The 24,958-nt window shown below is 40.2% G+C and overlaps 1 protein-coding gene across 1 annotated transcript in view; it reads left to right on the top strand.

Moving 5' to 3' along the window:
- LOC124723145 (protein unc-79 homolog) overlaps positions 1-24,958 on the top strand; it is an 868,025-nt gene that overhangs the window by 715,022 nt on the left and 128,045 nt on the right. The window contains exon 43 of the mRNA XM_047248336.1: positions 23,327-23,437. Within this exon, the coding sequence (XP_047104292.1) occupies positions 23,327-23,437 (111 nt within the window). The remainder of the gene's footprint in view (positions 1-23,326; positions 23,438-24,958) is intronic.

The raw sequence follows: 24,958 nt of genomic DNA, 5'->3' as shown, positions 1-24,958 counted from the left end.
ATGTGACCCAGGGTCTTCCACAGAGGCCGATGCACTGTCGTTGCAGGGAGTTGAAGGTGCAAGCAGGGCGGCTAGTTTAACAAACTTGTTATTAGCAGCACCAGACAAGGGCGTGGTGTCAGAAAGCTTCTTGGTGTAGTCACGTCCAGAATGCAGTGCACGGAGCTCACGTTGCCTGGCAAAGTATGCTCTGTCAGCGGCGCATAAACGTTCATTTACTGACCTATCTCCATACACAGAGATTGCAGTCTGGACAGGCAAAGGCAGCTTTTCTGTCCAGATTTCTGCGACCATGTCATCAGGCATAACTTGCTCATCAACGAGAAGGTGGATGCACCGCCACAGCTGGGACGGAGACCTGTCGCCGAGACGCTCTTCGTAGATGAGCTGTAGCACATTTTCTCTCCTGATTTTCGAGACGCGCTCCAGTATTGTCTGTTTTGCCACAGCATACTTCCCTGCTAGGGGGGATGCTTTGACCAGATCGTAAATTAAATCGACATGGTCATGAAGATGGTTCATGAGGCAGGCTAAGCGTGCGTCGTTGTCCAAAGCACAGACATTGAATGTTTGCTCAACCAGGTTAAACCAGAACTCCGGGTGAGCGGGTTTGAAGTCTGGTAGTTTTGGCAGATTTGGCACTGCAGTCACTGTGGAGGTGCACCTATTTCTTTGGACGGAAGTAGAGCATGCAGAAGATAGCGAGTCCGAATTATTGGCGTCTCGTAATGCGGGTATCACGAAATTCACTTGACGCCAGGGGGGGCGGCTGAGAAGCGACGGACACTTGAACAGTGTGAGGATTGTAGTCAAAATGTGCATTCTCATTGACGTGGTAGCTTGGAGAGAAGCCACAAGTACTTAAGTACGCCGGTGAATGTCCGTTATGCACACTGTATTCACTCGACCGTGAGTGGTGGGGCTGGTTGTGGATGTCCGGGTAATTACTGTCCAGCACAGAATTGTTGACTTGATTAGAAGCAGCACAAGGATCCCACACATGTCCACTAGGCTGCACACTCGGTGTGATATTTGCTGTTTGGCGAGCATTGAGCACCTGTTGACTAGCTGGCGCGGAAGGATACACACGTGGCGGGAACTGATTCGAGTTTGAATTTACTACTGGATTCCAAAGCAGCAAAACTTCACTCAATGCCACGAACTGTATTGAATTGTGTGTTTGACACAGGAGTAGAAATGTTCTGAACAACACTCTGTGGAGAGCACGTGGAAAGGTCTAGGCTAACAAAGCCAGAGTTCGCGACCATTGGCAGTTGGAAGAAACTGGCGGCACTTGATGAGTTCCACTGCATGTTCGGGCTGAAGGATTCCGAAGAGTCTTGCGGCATGTCCACTATGTTGGCAGGAGTGCTGGAGAGATGTTGCTGAAATCTGGGCGGCGGTGAGTGCTAAAAGGCCATTGTCTGAAGCTGAACAACGGCCCTCGCAATCGCGAAGAAACCCGAACCGGTAGGCGCGTAAATAACCTTCGGGCGGTAACTCGGATGCGTATTATACAAAAAATGGGGTCACTAGTGAGGGAATAAGATATAGTCATAGATAAACAACTAGAATTCTCTCAGATACAGATTTATTAGCACTTTGCTTCTACACAGATACAAGTCCGGAGGCTAACTGCCGTTAGCGGCCAACATCCTCCCAAAGACCTCTCCTCAAAGATAGCACAGTTATACGCTGAACAAATATTGATATTTATGGTGCTCTACGCCACAAAATGATATCCTTATCCCTTTTGTAACCCACTTGTTTGTTTTTTGAGTAGAGGTAAACATAGTTATTTTCTTGGGATAGGCCATTTCAAATAGATGTTTGAATGTAGCCGTAAACTTATCGTATTTCTCATTGGTCTCATTACAGTCATATACATCTTTCCAACTTTCACCCTTCAGGAGAGAACACATTTTTTGTACTGAAATTCTTTATAGTGTGTTATATTGTACTGGGAATTGAGTGTCCGGAAATATTCATTTCAAGAATTTGAGCATTGTTGTCACTAAAACCCATGTTTACAACTTGTGTGTTGTAGGCATATTTGCACGTATGTATCAAGATCTGATCAATATTAAATGCAGAGGTTGGTGTTTCTTGAGTTGGTTCAGTTATCATTGCACTGATGTTGAACAATTATAGTATATTTATAATGTCATCTCTGAATTTATTGCATTTCGAGAAATCAATATTAAAGCCACCACATATAATTATATTTTTCTTGGGAGAGAGAATTTCTTCCAAGAGTTCCTCGATGCGATTGTAAAATACGTTTTTGTCTCCATTTGGTGACCAGTATACACAAATAACTGTATTTTGCCTTGATAGTTCAGCTATAGAGAGCTCTATATCTTTTTGACAGGACAGTTTATGGAGTTTAGTTACACTATTGAATTCTGTATTTTCTCTAACATATACACAGGTACCCCCATGACTTGATATTTTCTAAAAAATGTGCTTGCAAGTTTGAACTGAGCAGTGTATGTTTGCTCTAACATATCTTGTTTGAACCAGTGTTCTGTTAAGCATAGTACATAAATATCATTTACAACATTTAACATTATTTCTATTGCATTTAGTTTATTCAAGAGTGATTGAATATTTTGATGGAACAATCTAAAATTAGGTACAGGGAGTAAATCATTTCTTGCTTGTCCACTTACCTCAATATTTGAGCTAGTGTACGTAGTGGGAAAAGTCCTCATGTTTTCAGGCATGGCATTCATGGTGTGTGACATATGGCTTGCTGGTTCACTGTATGTGGGTTCCTGTCTTTCTTCTGTTGAAATGTTTCCAATTTCCACTTTTGTTTGTTCTTTTTCAACCATCTGTCCATTAACGAATGCCTTATTGCTGCATTTGATGGCTTGAAATTTAACCTAGTTAAATGTGTTGTTGTGACTTTCTTTGAGCTTATTTTTTGTTATGTACTGCTCCATAATTGTCTGTTTTTTTGTGGGTTGCACTTTCACTTCAAGACTGGCACTTTTTTTCTGATTGTCCATTTGCATATGCTTTTTCCCTGTACCTGTACTTGGTTTTTCAGTTGTCGCCATTTGTATGAAAGAAGCAAGCATATTACAAATGCGAATCTTTCCTTGTTTGTTTATATGTAAGCCATGAGTTGTATATTCATTTCTTTTGAGGTGTCCAATCTGAAATTCACAGATAATCTCTTCCTACAAATGACTGTGGCAGTGTTGATTTTTTGCTAACATAATGCGATTTACAGATCTGATTTTTTTTTTCATGTAGACTTTGTGCATCATGTGTAAGCGGTATTGACTGAATTATTACATTTGTTTTGTGCATGAGTTTAAGTATATATTCCAAAGAATCTATAAGTTTTGTCAAAAATTCTTCCAGAGGTTTTTCAGTGTCATTTGTACCACCAATAACGATTAATGTATTGTTAATGGAGAAGTTATCAGTTAATTTGTCCACTTGTTTCACAATTTCCTTAATTGGTGCACCAGGTTTTGTAATACTTTGCACACTGAGTTTTTTATCTAATTTGCCTTGTACTATACTCACGCAGTTTCTGCCATGACTCACACTTAAAATGAGCACTTTTTCTCCTTTTGTAGCAATTGTTTGAGGCCTAACAGGTTGCGAGTTTTCACATGAAACATACATGATAAGAATTTTTTGCTGCACCTTGTTCACAATTAGTGCTTCTGGACCCTTGAGTTTAATCTTCATAACACTGTTTTCTTCTTGCAACACTTTTTTAACTTCGTTCTTGAACACTTTAGACCACTCATCAGAAAATGATGGAATTTTCAGCGCACTTTCCTTTGTCAGTGGTTCACATTTTGGTGTTTGAAGCTTAGTAATTTCCATTTTTAGTGTACTGATAATAAACTGTAGACTGGATACTCGTTCGTGTAGTTTTGATATTTCTTTCTTACAATTTGCACATGATTTCTTTTTACTGGAAATATTTACATTTTTCCAAGGAGATGTATGACATACTTTTGCACTGAAATCTGAAGACATGAAGTCAAAATTTTAATTAGATTTGTGTTGTGATGTTAGAACATTTTGTAAAATTTCTGTAGAAGTATTTTGCAGGTCATCAGTGTTTTGCCAAAATCCCACATCAACTGAAATTTGAAGCCTCAAGAGTTAAGTATCAAATTTGTTTTTGTATTAAAACATCATATGGAAGGTTATACAGTGTTAAGTTCAATATTTACTAAGTTTATCCAAAAACTGTAAATTTTGGCCTAGAATACCATACATATAAGAGATGATCTACCATTTAGAATTAAGTTATGATATAGATATTACAGCACCATGTTCTGATTATAAAATAATAAAGATGAACCAAATTTCAGCAGATGTACGATTAAGATGTACAGTTCAACAGAAAGCACCATTCAGATTCCAGTGACTACCCCAAGTTTTAATTAAGAAATTGTACAGTTATGTTATTTGAATAGAGAATCAAAACTTAAATCACATGTTCTTTAAACATTTATCTTCTGTAAGAATAATCAGGAAGTAGATATAATCCCATTTGGGAGAGTTATTAGAAATTTAATGTGACAAGAACAATGATTATCAAGTACATAGTTAGGTGCACTGGCAGTCAAGAAGTGAGTATCCCATTGGCCATTTGCACCAAGGACACATAGGCAGCCCCATCAGAACATTCAGAGACAGTGTATTGCATCCAATCAGGGAGTGTCAGTCGTTTGAAGCCTTGTTATGTATTCCCTCATGATGGTAGTTGTAACCATGAGCTCTAGCCTCAAATGGCTATATGCAGGAGAACTTTTAAGTTACCATGGGAGATACTGTGGTCATACACTATTCACATTGTATAGAACAGACTTTTCATTTGAATGTCAGACAATTATTTGCATAGTATGATCTGATTTAGCAAGTGTTTGTGTGCCACTCGTATTCCAAAACTGCATTTTGGTGGAGCAGTAAACTTTTCATTTTTAGGTGAGCTAAACTGTCTTTGATAGATCTGGTAGATGTTTTATATAGATGGAGTTTGTAGAGCTGTGAGTAGGATCTGGATTCTGAGCTACACTGGGTGCTGGGGAAAGTAAACATTTTAGGTGAAATATTAGGATTTTGTGCAAGTGCTACAAAGGGGATTTGACTATATGGATTCTTTCTTGAAACTTTGGTTAAATAATTTCAGTAGCTACATCCTCATGGCATCACAGTATCAAGTAAGAATTTTTTTCAGCTGTGGAGAGATGAAAGTTTGGACAAGTGGAACGCAGACTAAAGGTAACATATTTTTGACTGTATTCAGGTTACCTACCTCAGTATACTGCTCAACACATTTAAGGGGTCACTCTTTTGAAACACCATATTTATCTCCTATTCAATGCAAAAGTTTGAAATTTGGCTCAAAAGTGCCTACAGTGTGCCTTTGTAATTGTACAAGGGCGTGGCGCACTGAAATGTCACTCTCAGGCTCAGCAACACTTCAAACAGCAAGGTGTCACCACATGCAAAATAAGGCCAGAGCTCAGAAATGATGCCACCCCTTCCCTTGGGTTGCACTGATTCCCACACATTTTATGGTCAAAAATGGCAGTTCACTGTGTGATGAGCGGCAGGACAAGGTTGTTGACAACATTCAATACTGCTGACACCCATCGAGTGGTCCAACCATTCTCTAAGGACACTGGGGGCCTGCAAACCCACTGAACATAATCTGATCCCTTTGGAATGTAGCACAACTGCAACTTTTGCTCTGGTATACTGTATGGAACCACTAGGAACCACTCAAAACCATTTAATGAAATTTGAATGTGATCCAAAGCAGCAAATGGTGTTCATGCCTTATGGCAAAGGATCTGTCTAAGACAACCCAGTTCAGCAACACCAAACACCATCATTGTCACATGCACACTTTCATTGCACACTTTGAAAATGTACCTGTACAGAGGCTTCAACACCCATTCATCTGACTGGTGCTTCACTGCTGTTCTAGAGCCTGCTTGTTGATCTGCATAATCTAAAGGGTGTCAAGGTGGTTGCCTGCCCTCAGGTGCAAGAGCAGCAGCCAAAGACAACTATTTGAGAATATGTTAGAAAAAAGTAAAGAAGTAGAATTTAAGTAACTGCTGCAGCAAGATACAGACTCAAGAAAAAACTGTTTTGGATGCAGGTTTATAAGCAGAGCATAACTACTGCATTGATTTGGATTTTTTTAAAATTACTTATAATGATATAAAACAGATTGCTTTCCAATTATCTATAAAGAACGATCTTCTTTAGTCATTATTTTTAAGTAAACAATGCTGCAGGTTGCAAGTAATTGGCTTTGTTCAAAGAGAGGTCCAATGTTGATGGTCAGAACTGTTCAGAGCCTTAACATTTATTCAGCAAAAATGTAATTTTTCCTCTGATGCTTTGAAGGGCAAACTACTACTATAAATTAGTTTTGGAATTATCACATTTCTGCTTATTGACATGTAAATAAAAACCAGCATTGTATGTAATAATAAATTATTGTCAAGCTAGACCAGTAAATAATTAAATGCCTGTATGAATAAATTAGTTAGTTTCTAATTAGATTTTCTTTTTTGTGTTGGGCAGACAAAGGGTGACACAGAAAAATGGGAACATTTCCACAATCCAATAAAACTAAAAGTGATGAAGGAAAGAAATTGCATTCACAGTAATTGAATCCTTACAACTTTGCCATTTACAAAACATTTATGGCATTTATCATTTTTTTAAACTTACATCCTTTAGGTGGCGTCCTCCTGTACAAATACATTCATTAAATCTGCTGTTGAGATTCCTCATTGACTGCTGTAACATCTCAGCTGGCATACTGTGAACTGTATCCCAAATTCTCTGTTTTAACTCAACCAAGGTTCTTGGTTGTGTCATTTAGACTTCGCTCTTGAGGTAGCCCCACAAGGAAAAATCACAAACGGATAAATCTGGTGATCTGGGGTCCAGAGAATGTTACCAAATTGTGAAATCACATGGTTGCCAAGAAAGTCTTGCACATATGCCATTTATTGCCATGCAGTGTGTGATGTTGCTCCATCATGTTGAAACCAAGCTTCTTGAACATTTGGAAAGTTGTTCAATGCAGGTGTAATGAAAGTTCGTGCCATCTCCATGTAACGATTGACATTGACAGTTATTGTGTTTCACTGTTCATTTGCAAAAAAATTCAGTCCAATAATCTCATGTGATGAAACACCACACCATACTGTCACTTTACTAGCGTGCTCATGAACATCAGTAGGATTTGTGTTTTCCCAGTAATGGTAGCTCTGTTTATTCACATAACCTGTGAGATAAAAATCTGACATCCACAACTTGCTTAGAAATTCATTGTCATTGTTTATTTTTGTTACCATTTGTTGATAGAATCCTAATCATAACCATTAATCGTTGTCCTCCAATTGTTGCACCATCTGTAGTTTTTAAGGATGAAATTTTAAATCAAGATAAAGAATTCTGTGACACTCTCCCAGGACATTCCAACCACTGCTGTTTGCTTATGAATTGAACACTGTGGACTCAATAAGACAGATTTGTGTACATCAATGTTCCCTGGAGAACATACACTTCTTGTCATCCTGTTGGTTTCTTCTTCAGGGCAGATCCAGTCTCTTCAAAGTTATTAATCCAACATTTTATTGTGTGTTTTGATGTAATGGCATCATGACACGCTAACTTATAAAAACATTGAGACTACCTCTGCGTTGCTACCAAACTGTTGCTTTTATAAAACATTTTTATAGCTAACACACACTGTTGTCCATTCCACTGAGCCATGATTACTGAAATGGCAGACTGTTTACTTGCTAACTGTCATGAACCCACAGTGCTGTCACCTGCTCATGGCTGCCACTACTCATTTCAAATATTCCCGTTGTTCTGTGTCACCCTGTACATCTAATACCATTGTAAAATCTACGTCTACATCTATACACATACTCTTCAAAGCAGAAGATCATGACAGGAAGTACTTAACATTATATGACATGTTTATTGTCATTCCAGTCACATATGGAGACAGCAAGCATGATGCTTTAATCTCTTAATGCATCTTGCAGTTAGTCTAATATCGTCTTCATAGTCCGTATGGTAGCACTATATAGGAGACGGAGAAACATACTGGTTCTTGGAACTTTCTAAGCAATATTTTCTTATATAACTGTCATATGTCTTCAAGAGCCTACCAATGTAGGTTTTCATGATTTCCATATGCTCTCCCATGAGTAAAAAAACCTGTGTTCATTTGTGCTGCCTTCTTTGAATACATTCAGTATCATCTGTTAGTCCTGTTTGCTATAGGCTCTACAAACTTGAACAAAATTCTAAGATGGGATGCATAAGTGTTTTGCAAGCAGTTTTCTTTGTAAATGAATTTCATCTTCCCAGTATCCCACAAATGAATCTAAGACTAACTCCTGCCTTACTTATATCTGATACAATGTGGTTATTCTATGTCACAGTCCTATAAGTTGTTGCATCCAGGTATTTTTATGTGTTAGCTGATTTCAGTTGTGACCCACTGATAACGTAGTTATGGGATACTATCTTTTTGCATTTTGCAAGTGCATTATTTCACATTTCAGACCATTGAACCCAAGCTGCAAGACTTTACACAACTTTGTAATATTATCTAGATCTGAATTGGGTATTTGTGCATCATTTTGCAGATAGTAGTTTATGATAGATAACTCCAGAATGTGCAAAAAGCCTAAAGTACTATTAACATTGTCTGCCAGGTCATTAATATACAATGTTAACATCAGGGGTTCCAATGTACTTCCTGGGGGCACACCTGAAGTTACATCTACTTCTGTCAATGACTCTCCTTGCTGGATAATATGGTATCTTCTCCTTATCAATAAATCCTCAATCCAGTCACAAGTTTTGTCTGATATCCCATATAATCATACTTTTGTTAATAAACTTTGGTGTGGTACCAAGTCAAATGACTTTTGGAAATCAAGAAATACTCCGTCACCTTGATCCATGTATTTTAGAATGTAATGTGAGAAAAGTGCAAGTTGGGTGTTGTATCATCCATGCTGGTTAACGTAGGGGAGGTCATTCTGTTTGAGATACCTCATTATGTTTGAACTCAGAATATCTATCAAGATATTACAACAAATGGATGTCAGTGAGACAGGATGATACTTTTGTAGAGTACTTGCGTTAACCTTCTTGTAGACTAGTGCGCCTGTGCATTTTCCAATCACTGCGCACAGTGTTTTGTTTTAAGTATATGCCATATATTATTGTCAAAAGCAGAGATAATTCAGGTACTATAGCTGTACATAACAGGAGTTCCATCAGGCCTCAGAGACTTGTTTAATTTTAGACATTTTAGTTCTTTCTCATCATCACAGACATCAATATCTATATCCATCATCTTTGCAGTGGTGCTGAAATTAAGCAAACGTAAATTTGAAAACAGAGTTAGGTATATCCACTTTTTCTTTTCTTCCTTCAATTTCAATTTTTGTGCCATCCATGACTCTCTGACTGACTGATTGATTGACTGATTTTATTCCCTGTTCCATGGGTCCAACTGCGTTAGATTCACAAGGATATGGAATGAGTCAGTTTTTTACAAATACAATATGATAATCTTTTAGTATATACAGACATTTGAGTACATAATTATATAAAAATTTATACACTAAATTCATTGAGCAGCAATACAGAAAAAAAGATGATACATATTTTCTTAGAATCATTAAAGCACTACAGAAAAACAGATACAGAGCACAAATGGATACAAAGCTCAAGTTAAATAACATTCTTAGTGGCATTATGTCAACTTGCATTATATAATATTAAAATTTTCCAATTTATTTATTTAAAAATTCATCTAGACTGTAAAAAGCTTTTTCTAGCAGAAATATTTTTAATGCTTTCTTAAACTTACTCTTGTTATGAACCTCCATCTTTATTTCAGGAGGAAGAGCATTGAAGAGTTTTGTTCCAGTGTAGTGGACACCCTTTTGCGCCAAGCTCAAATTTCTATCCTTGCTGTGTATGTCATTCTTCCTCCATGTGTTATGCTAATTATAATTACTGTTTTGTTGGAATATCTCTATATTTTTACAGACAAAACACATGAGAGAAAAAAATATATTGGCATGTAGTTGTGTATATTTTAAATTTTGGAAAGCTATTTCTACATGAGTCTCTTGGGCGCAACCCACATATAACTCTTAAAGCTCACTTCTGAACAAATGAACACTTTCCTTGCTAATGGCTGGTTGCCCCAAAAATAATGCTGTATCCAAAGAGTGAGTGAAAATAGCTATAGTATGTCACTTTTGCAGTGTTAGGTTCAACACATGTAGTGACAACCCGTAAAGCATACGTAGCAAGCTAAGCTTCTTACAGGGATCTGTTATATGCGAAGACCAGTTCATTTTCTTGTCAATGTGCACTCCAAGAAATCTTATTGTTTCCATTCTTTCTATTGGCTAATTACCACATGTCACACTTATCTCTCTCTCTTTTTCTGTTTTTGTACAGAACTGAATGAAGCTGGTCTTACTGGAATTTAATGATAGGCTATTCACCTTGGATCAATTAACCACCTCTGAGAGTATGTGATTAATGGATTCCTCACAATTACTATCCATTCTACTGCTTATAAAAATTGTTTTATCATCAGCAAATAATGTAAATTTACACGGCAGGCTTGTACATGATGGTAGATCATTTATAAAAATCATGAATAATAGTGGCCCAAGAATTGAGCCCTTAGGCACTCCGCATGTAACGGAACTCCATCCAGAATGTGAGGAAACATCACATTATTCATCTGAGCTATTCAAAACAACTTTTTGTTTTCTGTCTTGGAGATGCGACTCTAGCCAATTTCCTGCAACATACCTTATTTCTACTAATTTTGCTTTTTGCAAGAGAATCTGGTGATCAGCACAGTAAAACACTTTAGACAAATCACAGAATACACCAAGTGCTAGCATTTTCTCATTAAGGGTTTCTGAAAGCTAACTTTGGTGTCACAGACATCCTTAATACACAGGGTGAGTCACCTAACATTACCGCTGGATATATTTCGTAAACCACATCAAATACTGACAAACCAATTCCACAGACCGAACGTGAGGAGAGGGGCTAGTGTAATTGTTTCATACAAACCATACAAAAATGCACGGAAGTATGTTTTTTAATACAAACCTACGTTTTTTTAAATGGAACCACGTTAGTTTTGTTAGCACATCTGAACATATAAACAAATATGTAATCAGTGCCATTTGTTGCATTGTAAAATGTTAATTACATCCGGAGATATTGTAACCTAAAGTTGACGCTTAAAACCTCCAACGTTCAGTTGCGTGTTGTAACAAACAAGGGCCACGGTCGGTGAGCAGCATCTGCAGCGACATGTTTATGATGACGACCGTGTTTACGAGTGTGGCTGTAGTGCACTGTTGTGGTTTGGTCTAGCTGTCGCAGTGTCCGCATGTAGCGCTTGCTGCTATTGTTATTCTGCATTTGTTTCTGCATGCAGACCAACTGTAGTACACCATGTTACCAGACGTCTGTGATAGTGTAGTGTTGTAGGAACTGTGACCATGGTGTATTCGAACTCTGAAAAGGCGGAGATGATACTCATCTATGGCGAGTGTCGACGAAATGCAGCTGAAGCCTGCAGGGTGTATGCAGAATGGTACCCAGACAGAGAGCATCCAACGTGCTGCATATTGCAAAACATCTACCGCCAACTGTATGCAACAGATATGGTCGTAGCACGCAAACGGGTCCGTAACAGGCCCGTCACAGGAGAAGCGGGTGCAGTTGCTGTGTTAGCTGCTGTTGCCATGAACCCACACATGAGTAGATGGGACATTGCGAGAGCCGGTGGACTGAGTCAAAGTAGTGTCATGCGCTTACTGCATCATCACCACTTTCACCCGTTTCATGTGTCACTACATCAGCAATTACATGGTGATGACTTTAATCATCGAGTGCAATTCTGTCAATGGGCATTAACAGAGAATGCGTTGCAGTTCTACCTGTTTACTGATGAAGCGGGTTTCACAAACCATGGGGCAGTGAATCTACGGAACATGCATTACTGGTCCGTGGACAATCCTCACTGGCTCAGACAGGTAGAGCGACAGTGACCGTGGACTGTAAATGTATGGTGTGGAACCATTGGCGACCACCTCATTGGTCCTCACTTCATTGCAGGGGCCCAAACAGCTGCAACATACATCGCATTTCTACAGAATGATCTGCCAACGTTGCTCGAAAATGTCCCACTGGAAACATGTCAATGTATGTGGTAACAGCATGATGGTGCACCTGCACATTCCACAATTAACATTAGGCTGACCCTTGACAGGATGTTCGGCAGGCGTTTCATAGGATGTGGAGGATGCATAAATTGGCCAGCCCATTCTCCTGATCTTACACCTCTGGGCTTCTTTCTGTGGGGTACATTAAAGGAGAACATGTACCGTGATGTGCCTACAACCCCAGAGGATATGAAACAACGTATTGTGGCAGCCTGCGGTGACATTACGCCAGATGTACTGCAGCGTGTAAGACATTCATTACGCCAGAGATTGCAATTGTGTGCAGCAAATGATGGCCACCACATTGAACATTATTGGCCTGACATGTCGGGACACACTCTATTCCACTCCGTAATTGGAAACGGAAACCACATGTGTTCGTGTACCTCACCCCTCATGGTAATGTACATGTGCGTCAGTGAAAAAGACCAATAAAAAGGTGTTAGCATGTGGACATAATGTGCTGTTCCTGTCTCTTCTGAACCTAATGTCCATCACCGTTCCCTTTGGATCCCTACGTAATTTGGTGCTCTCCGATACACACGATCGAACAGCGGAGGAGTGGTACTCAAGCATCAACTTTAGGTTACAATATTTCCGGATGTAATTAACATTTTACAATGCAACAAATGGCATTGATTACGTATTTGTTTATATGTTCAGATGTGCTAACAAAACTAATGGGGTTCCATTTAAAAAAATGTGGGTTTGTGTTAAAAAACATACTTCCGTGCATTTTTGTATGGTTTGTATTAACCAACTACACTAGCCCCTCTCCTCATGTTCGGTCTTTGGAATCGATTCATCAGTATTTGATGTGGTTTACGAAATATATCCAGTGGTAATGTTAGGTGACTCGCCCTGTATAACCAACATTTTTCTGGGTTTTGTGAGAAATCTTTCAGTAAGATTCTGCTATTTTGCCCTTGAAGACTACTTGCATTACCCTAATGACTGACAAATTTATTTCATTCAGTATTCCTCTATCTATAGCTCTATGGTTTGTTTTACACCTATTATGCAGTAGTCACTGTTTCTTTGCAGTAAATTTATGCCACAGAGTGTCCCTCACATCATGAAATATTCTATTGAGTACATGTCTATTCATTGCAAGGTATGTCTTGAGTCTCAGTTCCTTCATATGTTCCTGTCTAAAGGTCCTTTGAGATATGATATGACTGTTCCTAACCAAAGATAACTGTTCTGAGTTCTTTCAGATTTGACCTGAGTGCCTTTTATCTAACTTTCTGAAAATATCACTCTTTCTTCTTGCTCTATTTCCCCTCTGTAGTTTAGTAATCATTGTTGCATAATATGTGAATGAATAAATATATAAATTAGTAACTATGTACAGTGAATGAATACATATCTAAATTAGTAACAATGTACCATCCTGAATATGTGACAGTAGAGTTACTTAAAACCTGGCCATTACTGAGTAAACATGGTAAGTATCAAAATTAATAATCCTTTGTTTGGTTTATCTTAGGGGTTCAGTTACCAGACAACTGCGATAGGGCTAATTGGGATCTTCTTATGCAGGAGTCTACTCTCTCTGAGATACCAGAGGGCAACTTCATATAGAGTAGCCATAGTACACTCTGCTGTTTATGTTTTATTGCTTTTGTTTTAGTTGACAGATCCTGATAATGACTTGAACTGAAATATTATATTGTGTGTAGTGTACATAGTACAAAGTGCAATCTAGATTAGAGAGTAGTAGAATCTAGAAGTAAAACATCACTTTACATGGAGCAAAAGCTCAGAACCCGACAAAGATGGGGCAGGAACCTGACTGTGGCCCTTATCAAAGGAGCTTTTCTGTCTTTCACTTGTAGTAATTTAGTAAAAGCATTGAAAATCTAGATCTTGATGACCAGACAGGAATCTGACACCTCTCTTCTGAAGTGGTAGTCCAGTGATTTAAGAGTATATTTTCCTTTCTCATATGAGGTTTATTGCGATATACAGTCTATGACAAGGTGAAGCCCATGAAGCAGATACACTTCAAGAAGAAGTAATAAAAATGTGACTCATGACAGCTCCACTACTGACCAAGTTGCCTGCCACAAGGTAAATTACTGAAACTCTGGAAATGGGCACATCCTGTGAAACCCATTGAAACTTGATTTAGAGAAAAATGACCATATTGATGGGTTTTCAAATGCCCTCCACTATTTTTGTTTTAATGTCATGAAACTAACATTGGCATTTCAATATGAATAATATTTTATTCAGTTTACTAGAACTAAGACTCACATGGGCATAGCTTACAAATACAAGCTGGGTGAAGACAACAGTTGTAAGAAAACAATCTGTAACTACAGGTATCTTTCTGAAGGAACATGATATCCTGGGTTTACAAGCCTTGATGGCTCCTGGCTTGGGACCATGAGGAAACTGGTGCAGCTTTGTGTGGACAGGAAGTGAGGAGAGAGTGAGCATCCAGTAATGAACAGCCTTGGAAATTCCTGGAAGGAAGTTAATGATTAAACCAGCAAGGGCAACTGGCCAACTGATTGCAGATATATTTTCTTCTAAAGATGAAATATTACTCATAATTTATATAGAAAAATACTAAATCAGTTGTAAGGTACTACATAATAAATAAAGATACCTAATTCTGAATCTTGACACCTCTAGGTCAGTGCAATATTGCACAATGCTACACAAACTCTTGTTTTTAAGAGTGATTGATTTTTATAAGTAATTATTACAAGAATACTTTACATTATGCTGCTGGTGAATCAAAAGTGCTGCAGTCATAAACAATATGTTGTACAATGGCTCAACTGTACAATGAATATCCACTAACTCTGAATGACTGTAACTTAAATGGATCTAAAGTACTGGTACTTTAATTAAAACAATAGTATTCAATTAAATTAACCAGAAATCAAGACACTCCACAAGTTTTATCATAAGCATATATGTATATATAAGCTATATCCTCATTGAATTAAGTATTACACATTTTTACTGAAACGGGCATCTAAGTAAACTGAGCATAGTTTGAATTTGGTGCAAGCTACATAGAAATAAGTGACACATTGTAAAACTACAGGAAAATATTCTCTGATTTAATATCTAATATTTATTTGTGTAATAAGATTTTCTCTCATTTCTTGTTTAAAACCAGTTGTGCAATGTGGCACTATTTTATGGTTTTTATTGGTGTTATGATTAATACCTGTGTGATAGTAATCAGTATGTTTGAAAGTGACCAGTGAGGGGAGCCACTCCATCTGTTATGTACTTGTAGCATCTCTGGTTCAGAGTGCCCTATCTTTGTGACTTTGCTTCTTTGGACTGCTTTGTTCTAGTGTTCACTGTCAGCGCATAACATCTTCAACTGCCATATTTGTTATACATGAGTTATTAATAAACATGTATTGAATACTTAGTGTGTGTTCTCTCTCAACTAATCATACGTGATAACCACAGTGGTGTCCCCGACACCATCGTCATCTCATCACAAGTTATTTTGTGCTTGTTTTCGTCATTTACGAACTACATGTGCCAGCCCACATTATTTCCACCACGACAGATCTACCAGTGTCTTTCGATGCAAGTGCAACGGGCCCCATTAACTATGCCACTTGTGATCACGAGTGCACAAGTGTACCTAGTTTGAATTTGTCTAAAAGTGAACAATTATTTACGTCCAGCCACCTTAGTCAATTCAACACAGCTGCCTCCTCGTGTGGTAGAAAAACAACAGTCACAACATGGACTGTGCCTGCCACCTAATCACAACGTGGACGACCTTCCAGTTGAAGATATTGTGGTTTATCCTTCATGTACATCGTTACCTTCAGAATGGCTTGACTTGCCGACAAAGTTCCAGAACTGTGAATTGAACATTTCTGTGCGATGCCAGTTATGTCAACCGCGCCAGTTTCCATCATCACCACACCATGGTTGCACCATGACCGCCTTCCGCCTGCTTTCATAATGGCACCAGCTGTTCCACCTGCACTGGTTACTGTATGAGGCCCCTGTGGCTTCACCGCAACTGCCTCCTGTCCGCTGTTGCAACGGCATCAGCTGTTATACCCACACCGCATTCTTCATTGGGCTTGGAGATTGGACACACCATGTCGACTTATACATCTGCTCCCTCAGCACTGTGTGCTGCATGCAGCCACCACCCCACACAGTCTTTGGGCGACGCACCGTTCACCGCTACCACACTTCCGGCCTCGGAGGCATCCTGCTCCGCTTGCACCGATCTCTGTGTACCGGTGCTGCCTGAACATGTGTTACCCAGCAGGTTCCTCTAAGATACCTGCTTTGCAAAAGACAATCGAAAAACATGGTTCACTTCAGTGGACCACCTACTGTACATCCACAGCATTTCGGACTACGATGCCCGTTTTGTCTGCCCGATGAGCCACCTACAGCCACATACGGACCTCATCAGCAGCTTGCTTCTCTCACTGACCTTCTCGCACAAATATTCAATGGCCAAAGTGCTGCTTATTGAGTGCCTTTCCTGCTCTCCAGCGGAGACTATCCATTACATTATTCACAAGGAGCGTCTATATGACTGCACCCATTTGCAACTTTGGCAGCACATACATGCACTAATCGACAATCATGCATTACCTGACACAGTCCATTGGACTTTGTGGATGGTCAAAATGCCTTCAGATCTGCAATTTCATCTACTGTCTCACGTCGCTGACTCACTCGAGTTTTGATTATGCATGGTAGATCAGGCTTATGTTATCATTCATCAGCGACACCACCTGTCACAAACAACATCTCCATCACTCTCAGTTAGCATGCCTGTGCCCCTGGTCCTGCTCCCTGTTGGCAGAGACCAGCGCACTCACCTCGGTGCCTCAGCTGCCAGTCAGGAGCTGCCACCTAGCAGCCTACAGGATGTACTGCCAGCAGGATACTGACAACTGCAACCTCACCTGAGCAGCAACGCAATCAGCTACCGGCCCCAACACAGTCAGCTGCAAACCCCCTCTTGCTCTGCACTGCCCTGACAACCTGTGATCGAGTTGGATTTCCTACACCATTATGAACTTTCACCATACCTGCAGGCCGCCATGCTTCGCCACACATCTGGTTCTACAGTTCTGTGCACACACGAGTTCAGCACCACTTGACTCTCTGCCCCCTTGGCTATGCTTTCCACATGTGCATCTTTGGTCGAGCGCATAACGACACGGCTCTCTGATCTGTTGTACATGCCCTTACAGATCAACGAACTCCACACCCAGAACAATGCCTTACACAACTGCCTCACCTCTACCTCTGCCGAATTGTCACTTGCACAGCACACCATTCATCGCTCATCTCCTGCCCCGCAGTGAGGTGGCGCATCACACACTTCTACATCGTCTTCCCACCAACCTACTCCAGTGTTTAGCATTCCACTGCGTGCTGTTTTCTTTGCACCGCTGTGGACAAGTCTCCAAGTTGCATCTGCATGTGCCCCTCCTGATTCTTCACGCCGCGTCACTCCTGCATCGTGCCTTCCATCGCCAAATACAGCCGACGCCCTGCCTACGCCACAACGCCCGGTTCATCAAGGTCAGTGAACCGACGTTGCCTGTGGATACCTCATTGATCCTTATTGCCGACCCCCTTACACAAATATCGGCCATCAGTAATGGCACTTGTCATAGGATTTGCACCACAGATGGCCCTCCTGTTTGTTATAAGGCCAGGCCCCTTAACACTTCCAAACTTCTGCGTGCCAAGTAGATGTTTCAGGATCTGTTGGCATCGGGTGTCCTCTTCCCCTCCAATAGCAGCTGGTCTTCTCCTATTCACCTTATTCCCAAAAAGGACGGCACCTTACACATGTACTGGGACTACAGGTCCCTTGAGACCCGCACCATTATCAATAACTACCTTATTCCACCTATCCAAGATTTCATGCAGTTACTCGTGGTTCTACCTTTTTCTCCGTTTTAGTTTGTTCCAAGTCATATCATCAGGTTCCTATATATTCACCAGACATTCTGAAGACAGCCATCATCACACCTTTCAGTCTATTTGGATACTGTTACATACCTTATGGACTGAAAAATGCTGTGCATACGTGGCAGTGGTTCATTGATTCCATTTGCTCCCTTTGCTTAGATGATATACATATCTTTTCCTCCTCTGCTGAGGAGCATCAAGTTCACCTCGATGTGGTCCATTCGGCGCTAACTGACAACGGTGTTATGATCAATCATGGTAAATATAAACTGTGTTCCACATCCGTTACCTTCCTCGGCCATTCTGTCTCTGCCAACGGCCTCTGACTGATGAGTTCTCATGTCAAAACCATAAACCTTCCTCTCCCTTAGGATTATGCTCAGCTCCGTCTTTTTCTGGGTATGGAAAACTTTTACTGCCGCCATATTCCTCAAGCTGCCTCCGTCCAAATGGCCCTCTCTCTGGCAAAAACACCACTGCAAAACGGAGGGTGAAGTGGACCAAACCAGTGCTCGACACATTTGGTAACTTTAAAACTCCCTTCGCCAAAGCCATCACATTTGCCCACCATGACCCTGAGGCCTGTGTCTTGATCATGACTGATGCCAGTGACTCAGCTGTGGGCACTGTTTTACAACAGCATACCACTGGCTCCACTCAACTCCTTCACTTCTTTTCCAAGAAACTGACTAAGAGCTAGTGCAAGTGGTCAGCTTTCGACTGTAAGCTCCTCGCTGTGTACAAGGTGATTAAACACTTTCATAGCGAGCCTTCACGATCTATACAGATCACAAGCCACTTGTGAATGCTATTCGTAATCCAGTTAAGGACCTTCCACCGAGGCGTTTCTGCCATATGAACTACATGCTATATCTGTGGCACAGAGAATATTGTGGCAGACTACCTTTCCTGCATCCTCCTCCTAATGATACTGCAGAACCTGGAGGAACTCACCTGACTACAAGCTGAAGACGATGATATACGGCCAATAATTTCAGACAATAGCTCTGTCAGGCCCTGTCCTCTGTGACACCTCTACAGGCACACTTCACCTCCTGGTCTCCGCTGCCCTTCATTTTATGGTCTTTAATGCCTTGCACGGCTTTGCTCACTGTGGGTCAGGAGCTATGACGCAGCTGGTCATGGAGCACTTCATCTGGCTTGGTGTGAAGCACGATTGTCACACTTGGAGCCATGCGAGTGTTCCGTGCCAGCACAGCAAGGTCAGTAGGCATGCTCAACCCCCATTGGACAAGTTTGGCATTCCAAAGGGGCGTTTCTGGCATGTCCGTATTGACGTCATTGGTCCCCTCCCCCCTTCCAAGGGTTACAGGTATATCTTATCGATTATTCACGATGTGACCCGCTGGGTCGAGGCGGTCCCTCTGTTTCACAGAGGAAGACCACATGGCAGTTCCTTCTCTAAATCCTCGCACAAACGAAAAAATGGCTTACATCGAAATAAGTGTCCAAGGAACAGAAAAGCAACTGGAATCACTCAACAGAGGAAAGTCCACTGGGCCTGATGGGTTACCAATTTGATTCTACACAGAATACGCAAAAGAACTTGCCCCCCTTCTAACAGCCGTGTACTGCAAGTCTCTAGAGGAACGGAAGGTTCCAAATGATTGGAAAAGAGCACAGGTAGTCCCAGTCTTCAAGAAGGGTTGTCGAGCAGATGCGCAAAACTATAGATTTATATCTCTGACGTCGATCTGTTGTAGAATTTTAGAACATGTTTTTTGCTCGCGTATCATGTCATTTTTGGAAACCCAGAATCTACTCTGTATGAATCAACATGGATTCGGGAAACAGTGATCGTGTGAGACCCAACTCACTTTATTTGTTCATGAGACCCAGAAAATATTAGATACAGGCTCCCAGGTAGATGCTATTTTCCTTGACTTCCGGAAGGCATTCGATACAGTTCCGCACCGTCGCCTGATAAACAAAGTAAGAGCCTACGGAATATCAGACCAGCTGTGTGGCTGGATTGAAGAGTTTTTAGCAAACAGAACACAGCATGTTGTTATCAATGGAGAGACGTCTACAGACATTAAGGTAACCTCTGGTGTGCCACAGGGGAGTGTTATGGGACCATTGCTTTTCACAATATACCTATAAATGACCTAGTAGATTGTGTCGGAAGTTCCATGCAGCTTTTCACAGGTGATGCTGTAGTATACAGAGAAGCTGCAGCATTAGAAAATTGTAGCGAAATGCAGGAAGATCTGCAGCGGATAGGCACTTGGTGCAGGGAGTGGCAACTGACCCTTAACATAGATAAATGTAATGTATTTCGAATGCATAGAAAGAAGGATCCTTTTTTGTATGATTATATGATAGCGGAACAAACACTGGTAGCAGTTACTTCTGTAAAATATCTGGGAGTATGTGTGCGGAACGATTTGAAGTAGAATGATCACATAAAATTAATTGTTGGTAAGGCGGGTACCAGGTTGAGATTCATTGGGAGAGTCCTTAGAAAATGTAGTCCATCAACAAAGGAGGTGGCTTACAAAACACTCGTTCGACCTATACTAGAGTATTGCTCATCAGTGTGGGATCCGTACCAGATCAGGTTGACGGAGGAGATAGAGAAGATCCAAAGAAGAGTGGCACATTTTGTCACAGGGTTATTTGGTAACCGTGATAGCGTTACGGAGATGTTTAGCAAACTCAAGTGGCAGACTCTGCAAGAGAGGCCCTCTGCATCGCGGTGTAGCTTGCTCGCCAGGTTTCGAGAGGGTGCATTTCTGGATGAGGTATCGAATATGTTGCTTCCCTCTACTTATACCTCCCGAGGAGATCATGAATGTAAAATTAGAGAGATTAGAGCGCGCACGGAGGCTTTCAGACAGTCGTTCTTCCCGCGAACCATACGCAACTGGAACAGAAAAAGGAAGTAATGACAGTGGCACATAAACTGCCCTCCGTCACACACCGTTGGGTGGCTTGCGGAGTATAAATGTAGATGTAGATGTAGATTGACTTTGATATGCTGCAAGATGGCACTGAGCGAGCAGCCCTGCAGCCGCCTTATTCGGGCCCTCAACTCGTGTTACATCACGGTACGAACACGTTCATCATCCACCTGCACGGATGGCCACAGACTGTGTCTGTTAATCAGCTGAAACTGGCGTGGTCTCTCAATGATCTACCTCCTGACACAACAGCCCTGCCTTTGGCTGATTTGTCTCTGCGTGTGCAGCCATCAGAACCACGGTACTGCTGCACCACCAACACTGCTGCACCCACTTCCCATGCTGTCTGCCACCTACAACTGCCTCATTGGCACCAAGATTACGAATTAGTGTAATGAGCCTTCCCTCCACCATGCTCCACACTACTGGGTGGGGTGGTGGTGGGAGGGGGGGGGGGGGGGGGGGTTACTCTGTGGCGTCTCTCGCGTAGAGCGCCCTCTCTTTGTGACTTTGCTACATTGGACTGCTTTTTGGCATGTAACATGTTCAACTGCCATAATTGTTATATATGAGTCATTAATAAATGTGTATTGAATACTTAGTGTGTGTTATCTCTCAACTAATCCTAAATGATAACCACATACTGAATTAAGAAAACTCATCTAATTTAAACGATGACCATTTTTCAACTTAAATCTGTAAGTGTTGTGAGCACGACATGTTTATAAATAGGTGACATTTTTGTACCTAGGATTTCATGTTGGGCAAGATTTTAGAGTATTTGTTAGAAGATGCTGGGTCTTTGTTCACTTTTCACAGGTGTTGAACTTAGTTTTTGAGTTAAAAGTCAGCTGCACAGCTTCAGTAATCAACTTTGAAATTTTATGGGCCATAGAATTTTGAGGAGCATATGGAGCTTTTAACATTTTCATTTTTCTTTCAAGTCCTGTAAACGTTTGTGACTGAAAGACTTAAACTTAGTAAGAGCAATAGCTATATTCATAATTAACGTTTGTGAATGATTAAGCAGCATCACTGATGATTTTTTTAATACTATAACGTAGTTGGGACTTAGTTATTGGTCTTGCTTTGACTATATTATTTAATTATGGAACCTGCCAGAACTTACCCACTACTGTGACAAACTTAACTGTACTGTTATTTTATTTATTTGAATTTCAGTCTGGAAATTCATATACTTGTATCAATAACTTGATGTAGAGCCATCACATCTTTTTGTGATTTGTTTGAACAAATGTGATAACCTTTGTGAACAGAATTAATGATTTACAACAAACTACCTTGTGTTATTCTGGGCTGTAACAGTGTGCCGGGTATGTGAAATGAGATAATCAGATCAGTCACCTTGTGTCTGAAGAAAGTGAATGACAATGGCTAATCGGTAAAAATTGAAGAAACAACAGTTTCTCTATGGGTGTGATGTCATACAGAATATATGTATAGCTGATACTGGAATATTACTTGGGTGTATATTTAGACTCCATGTCACATCATATTAACAAAACATGCCTGTACAGAGAAAGGTAGGTTGAGGGAACATAATTGGTTTTCTTTCTTCACCCTTGCAAAAGATGCTTATTTCCTCATTGATATTTATGTAGAGAATTCAGGTACCAATGTTCAGGGACATGTTTAACAATATTTTTCAGTCCACCATAAACTGCTACTATATGTTTCATTAGCATAATATATGGTTAATTATGATTCATACAAAGACACAAGCACACTTCTTCCACTTATCCTCAATCTACAGTTTTGGCTGGAAAAATACTTTCTTATATGCTACAGTGAAAAATATGTTTTTGTGTACCTTGCACTGAGAGTGCTTTGTAACATACATACACAGAAGTAGATGAAACAGGGACAGTATAGTAGGAGGATTGTAAACTAGACAGGTTTTGTAAATTAGTTACTAATGATGGAAATTACATGATAGATGCACATTTTCCACTTATATTGTGTTGCAAACATTTGTAGTAATTCTTTACTCAATTCACAGGTACTACCTTTACTTACTTTGTCATCATTCTGTGTTTCATCACAATTACAACTTTTATTCATGGCCTTGATATAGATTTTCAATACTGCTGAATCTCATATAATTAATGTTGTTAACATTTTCAGGGTTTGCTTGATCCCTTCTCAAAAGTAGTGAGCTTTGCTATCCAGAATCATGCCATCAAGTATAACAGCTTATTTGACTTGTGCTATCTTTGCAACAGAGCATTTACAAGGGTAAGTCATATTAATAATAATATTATTTATCCTTGTCATTTTATATGTTCTATGTGTGCAGTATAAGATCTTGCATGTGTACACCATGTGTACATAGAAATTAGGGAAGAGCAGGGAAATAACACCACATTTTGTTTTGGAATTTGTCAGTGCCATGAACAAATTTGTGGCACCCTGAGTGACCTGGGATTGTTGAACACATATCTATACCAGAAAAATAAAGATATTATGAACACCTTCAGAGCCATATAAACATTTTCTTAGATCTGCAACCTGTTGGTAATGCCCCAAGTACCTGGGTAATTTCAACACCCTAACTGCGTGTATGAATACCATGGAATACAGACAGAACAAAATTCCTGTTCTAAGAAAGTAACACATTTTATGATCTTAACATATATGAAAACACAGACACAGCACGTTTTTTGGAAATGGCATCCAAGTTGGAAAAAAATAAATGAACTTCAGCTTTATGTAAGCCTAGAACTCTGTTGACACTTGTTGCTGGTCCTTTTCTTCACCATATATTTGGCACACACAGAAATATTGTGAAAAAAATATTAAGTTTCTTCAATTAGATACAAGTGGTCATATGAACTCTTTCACTTGCCGTTTTCCAAAATGTAATACATTGATCCTAAGTATCAATCCCCACAAGGAGCGTTTTGTTGCAACTAAATAAATGGTACAATTTTGTCAATGTGGCTAAAAAAATGGTGGCATTTTGCACTTTTTCATGTGAAATATCTGGAAACAATTCCTTTTTGTGCAGAGTCCGCCCCTGGTAGCTGAGTGGTCAGCGCGACAGACTGTCAATCCTAAGGACCCGGGTTCAATTCCCGGTTGGGTTGGAGATTTTCTCTGCTGAGGGACTGGGTGTTGTGTTGTCTTAATCATCATCATTTCATCCCCATCGATGAGCAAGTTGCTGAAGTGGCGTCAAATCAAAAGACTTGCACCAGGCGAGTGGTCTACCCGACAGGAGGCCCTCATCACACGACATTTCATTTCATTTCATTTGTACAGAGTACAGAACCATTCCACAATTTCCAGTTGACCACCCCTGAATGCAAAGCCTACATTTTCACTTTTGTCCATACTTCGATCAACGCACAAAATTGTCAGTTACTGTCACAGGAGTTGCAGTTTTCTTCTTCTTCTTCTTGACTTTTTGTCCGTCTGAAAGTCAAATCCAAGTTTCCTCTTCTCATAAAAGATCAGTTCATTTCTAACATTCCAGGTAAGCATTCGCTTACACATTTGCAAAATGACTCATCTGCAAGACTTCCTTGTTTTGTTTACAAGCTGCTTTCATCATGCTAGAAAAAACAGCAAGACAAAATCAAAAGAAACTCCTACACTGGTACCTGATGCTCACATAATTTTGCACAGCGCCTTGTAAAGATGCAAACTATGCAGGGACAACAGAGTGTCACTATATACTTTAATGACTTTGCTAATGCTCAAAAAGTTATGAAACCCATGCTGTAGGATGCACGACACAACATAGTATCCACCAAC

The sequence above is a fragment of the Schistocerca piceifrons genome, chromosome X, assembly GCF_021461385.2.
Source record: "Schistocerca piceifrons isolate TAMUIC-IGC-003096 chromosome X, iqSchPice1.1, whole genome shotgun sequence".
Lineage (NCBI taxonomy): Eukaryota > Metazoa > Arthropoda > Insecta > Orthoptera > Acrididae > Schistocerca > Schistocerca piceifrons.
Note: the sequence above shows the minus strand (reverse complement) of the source record. Positions and strands in the feature narration are given on the sequence as shown.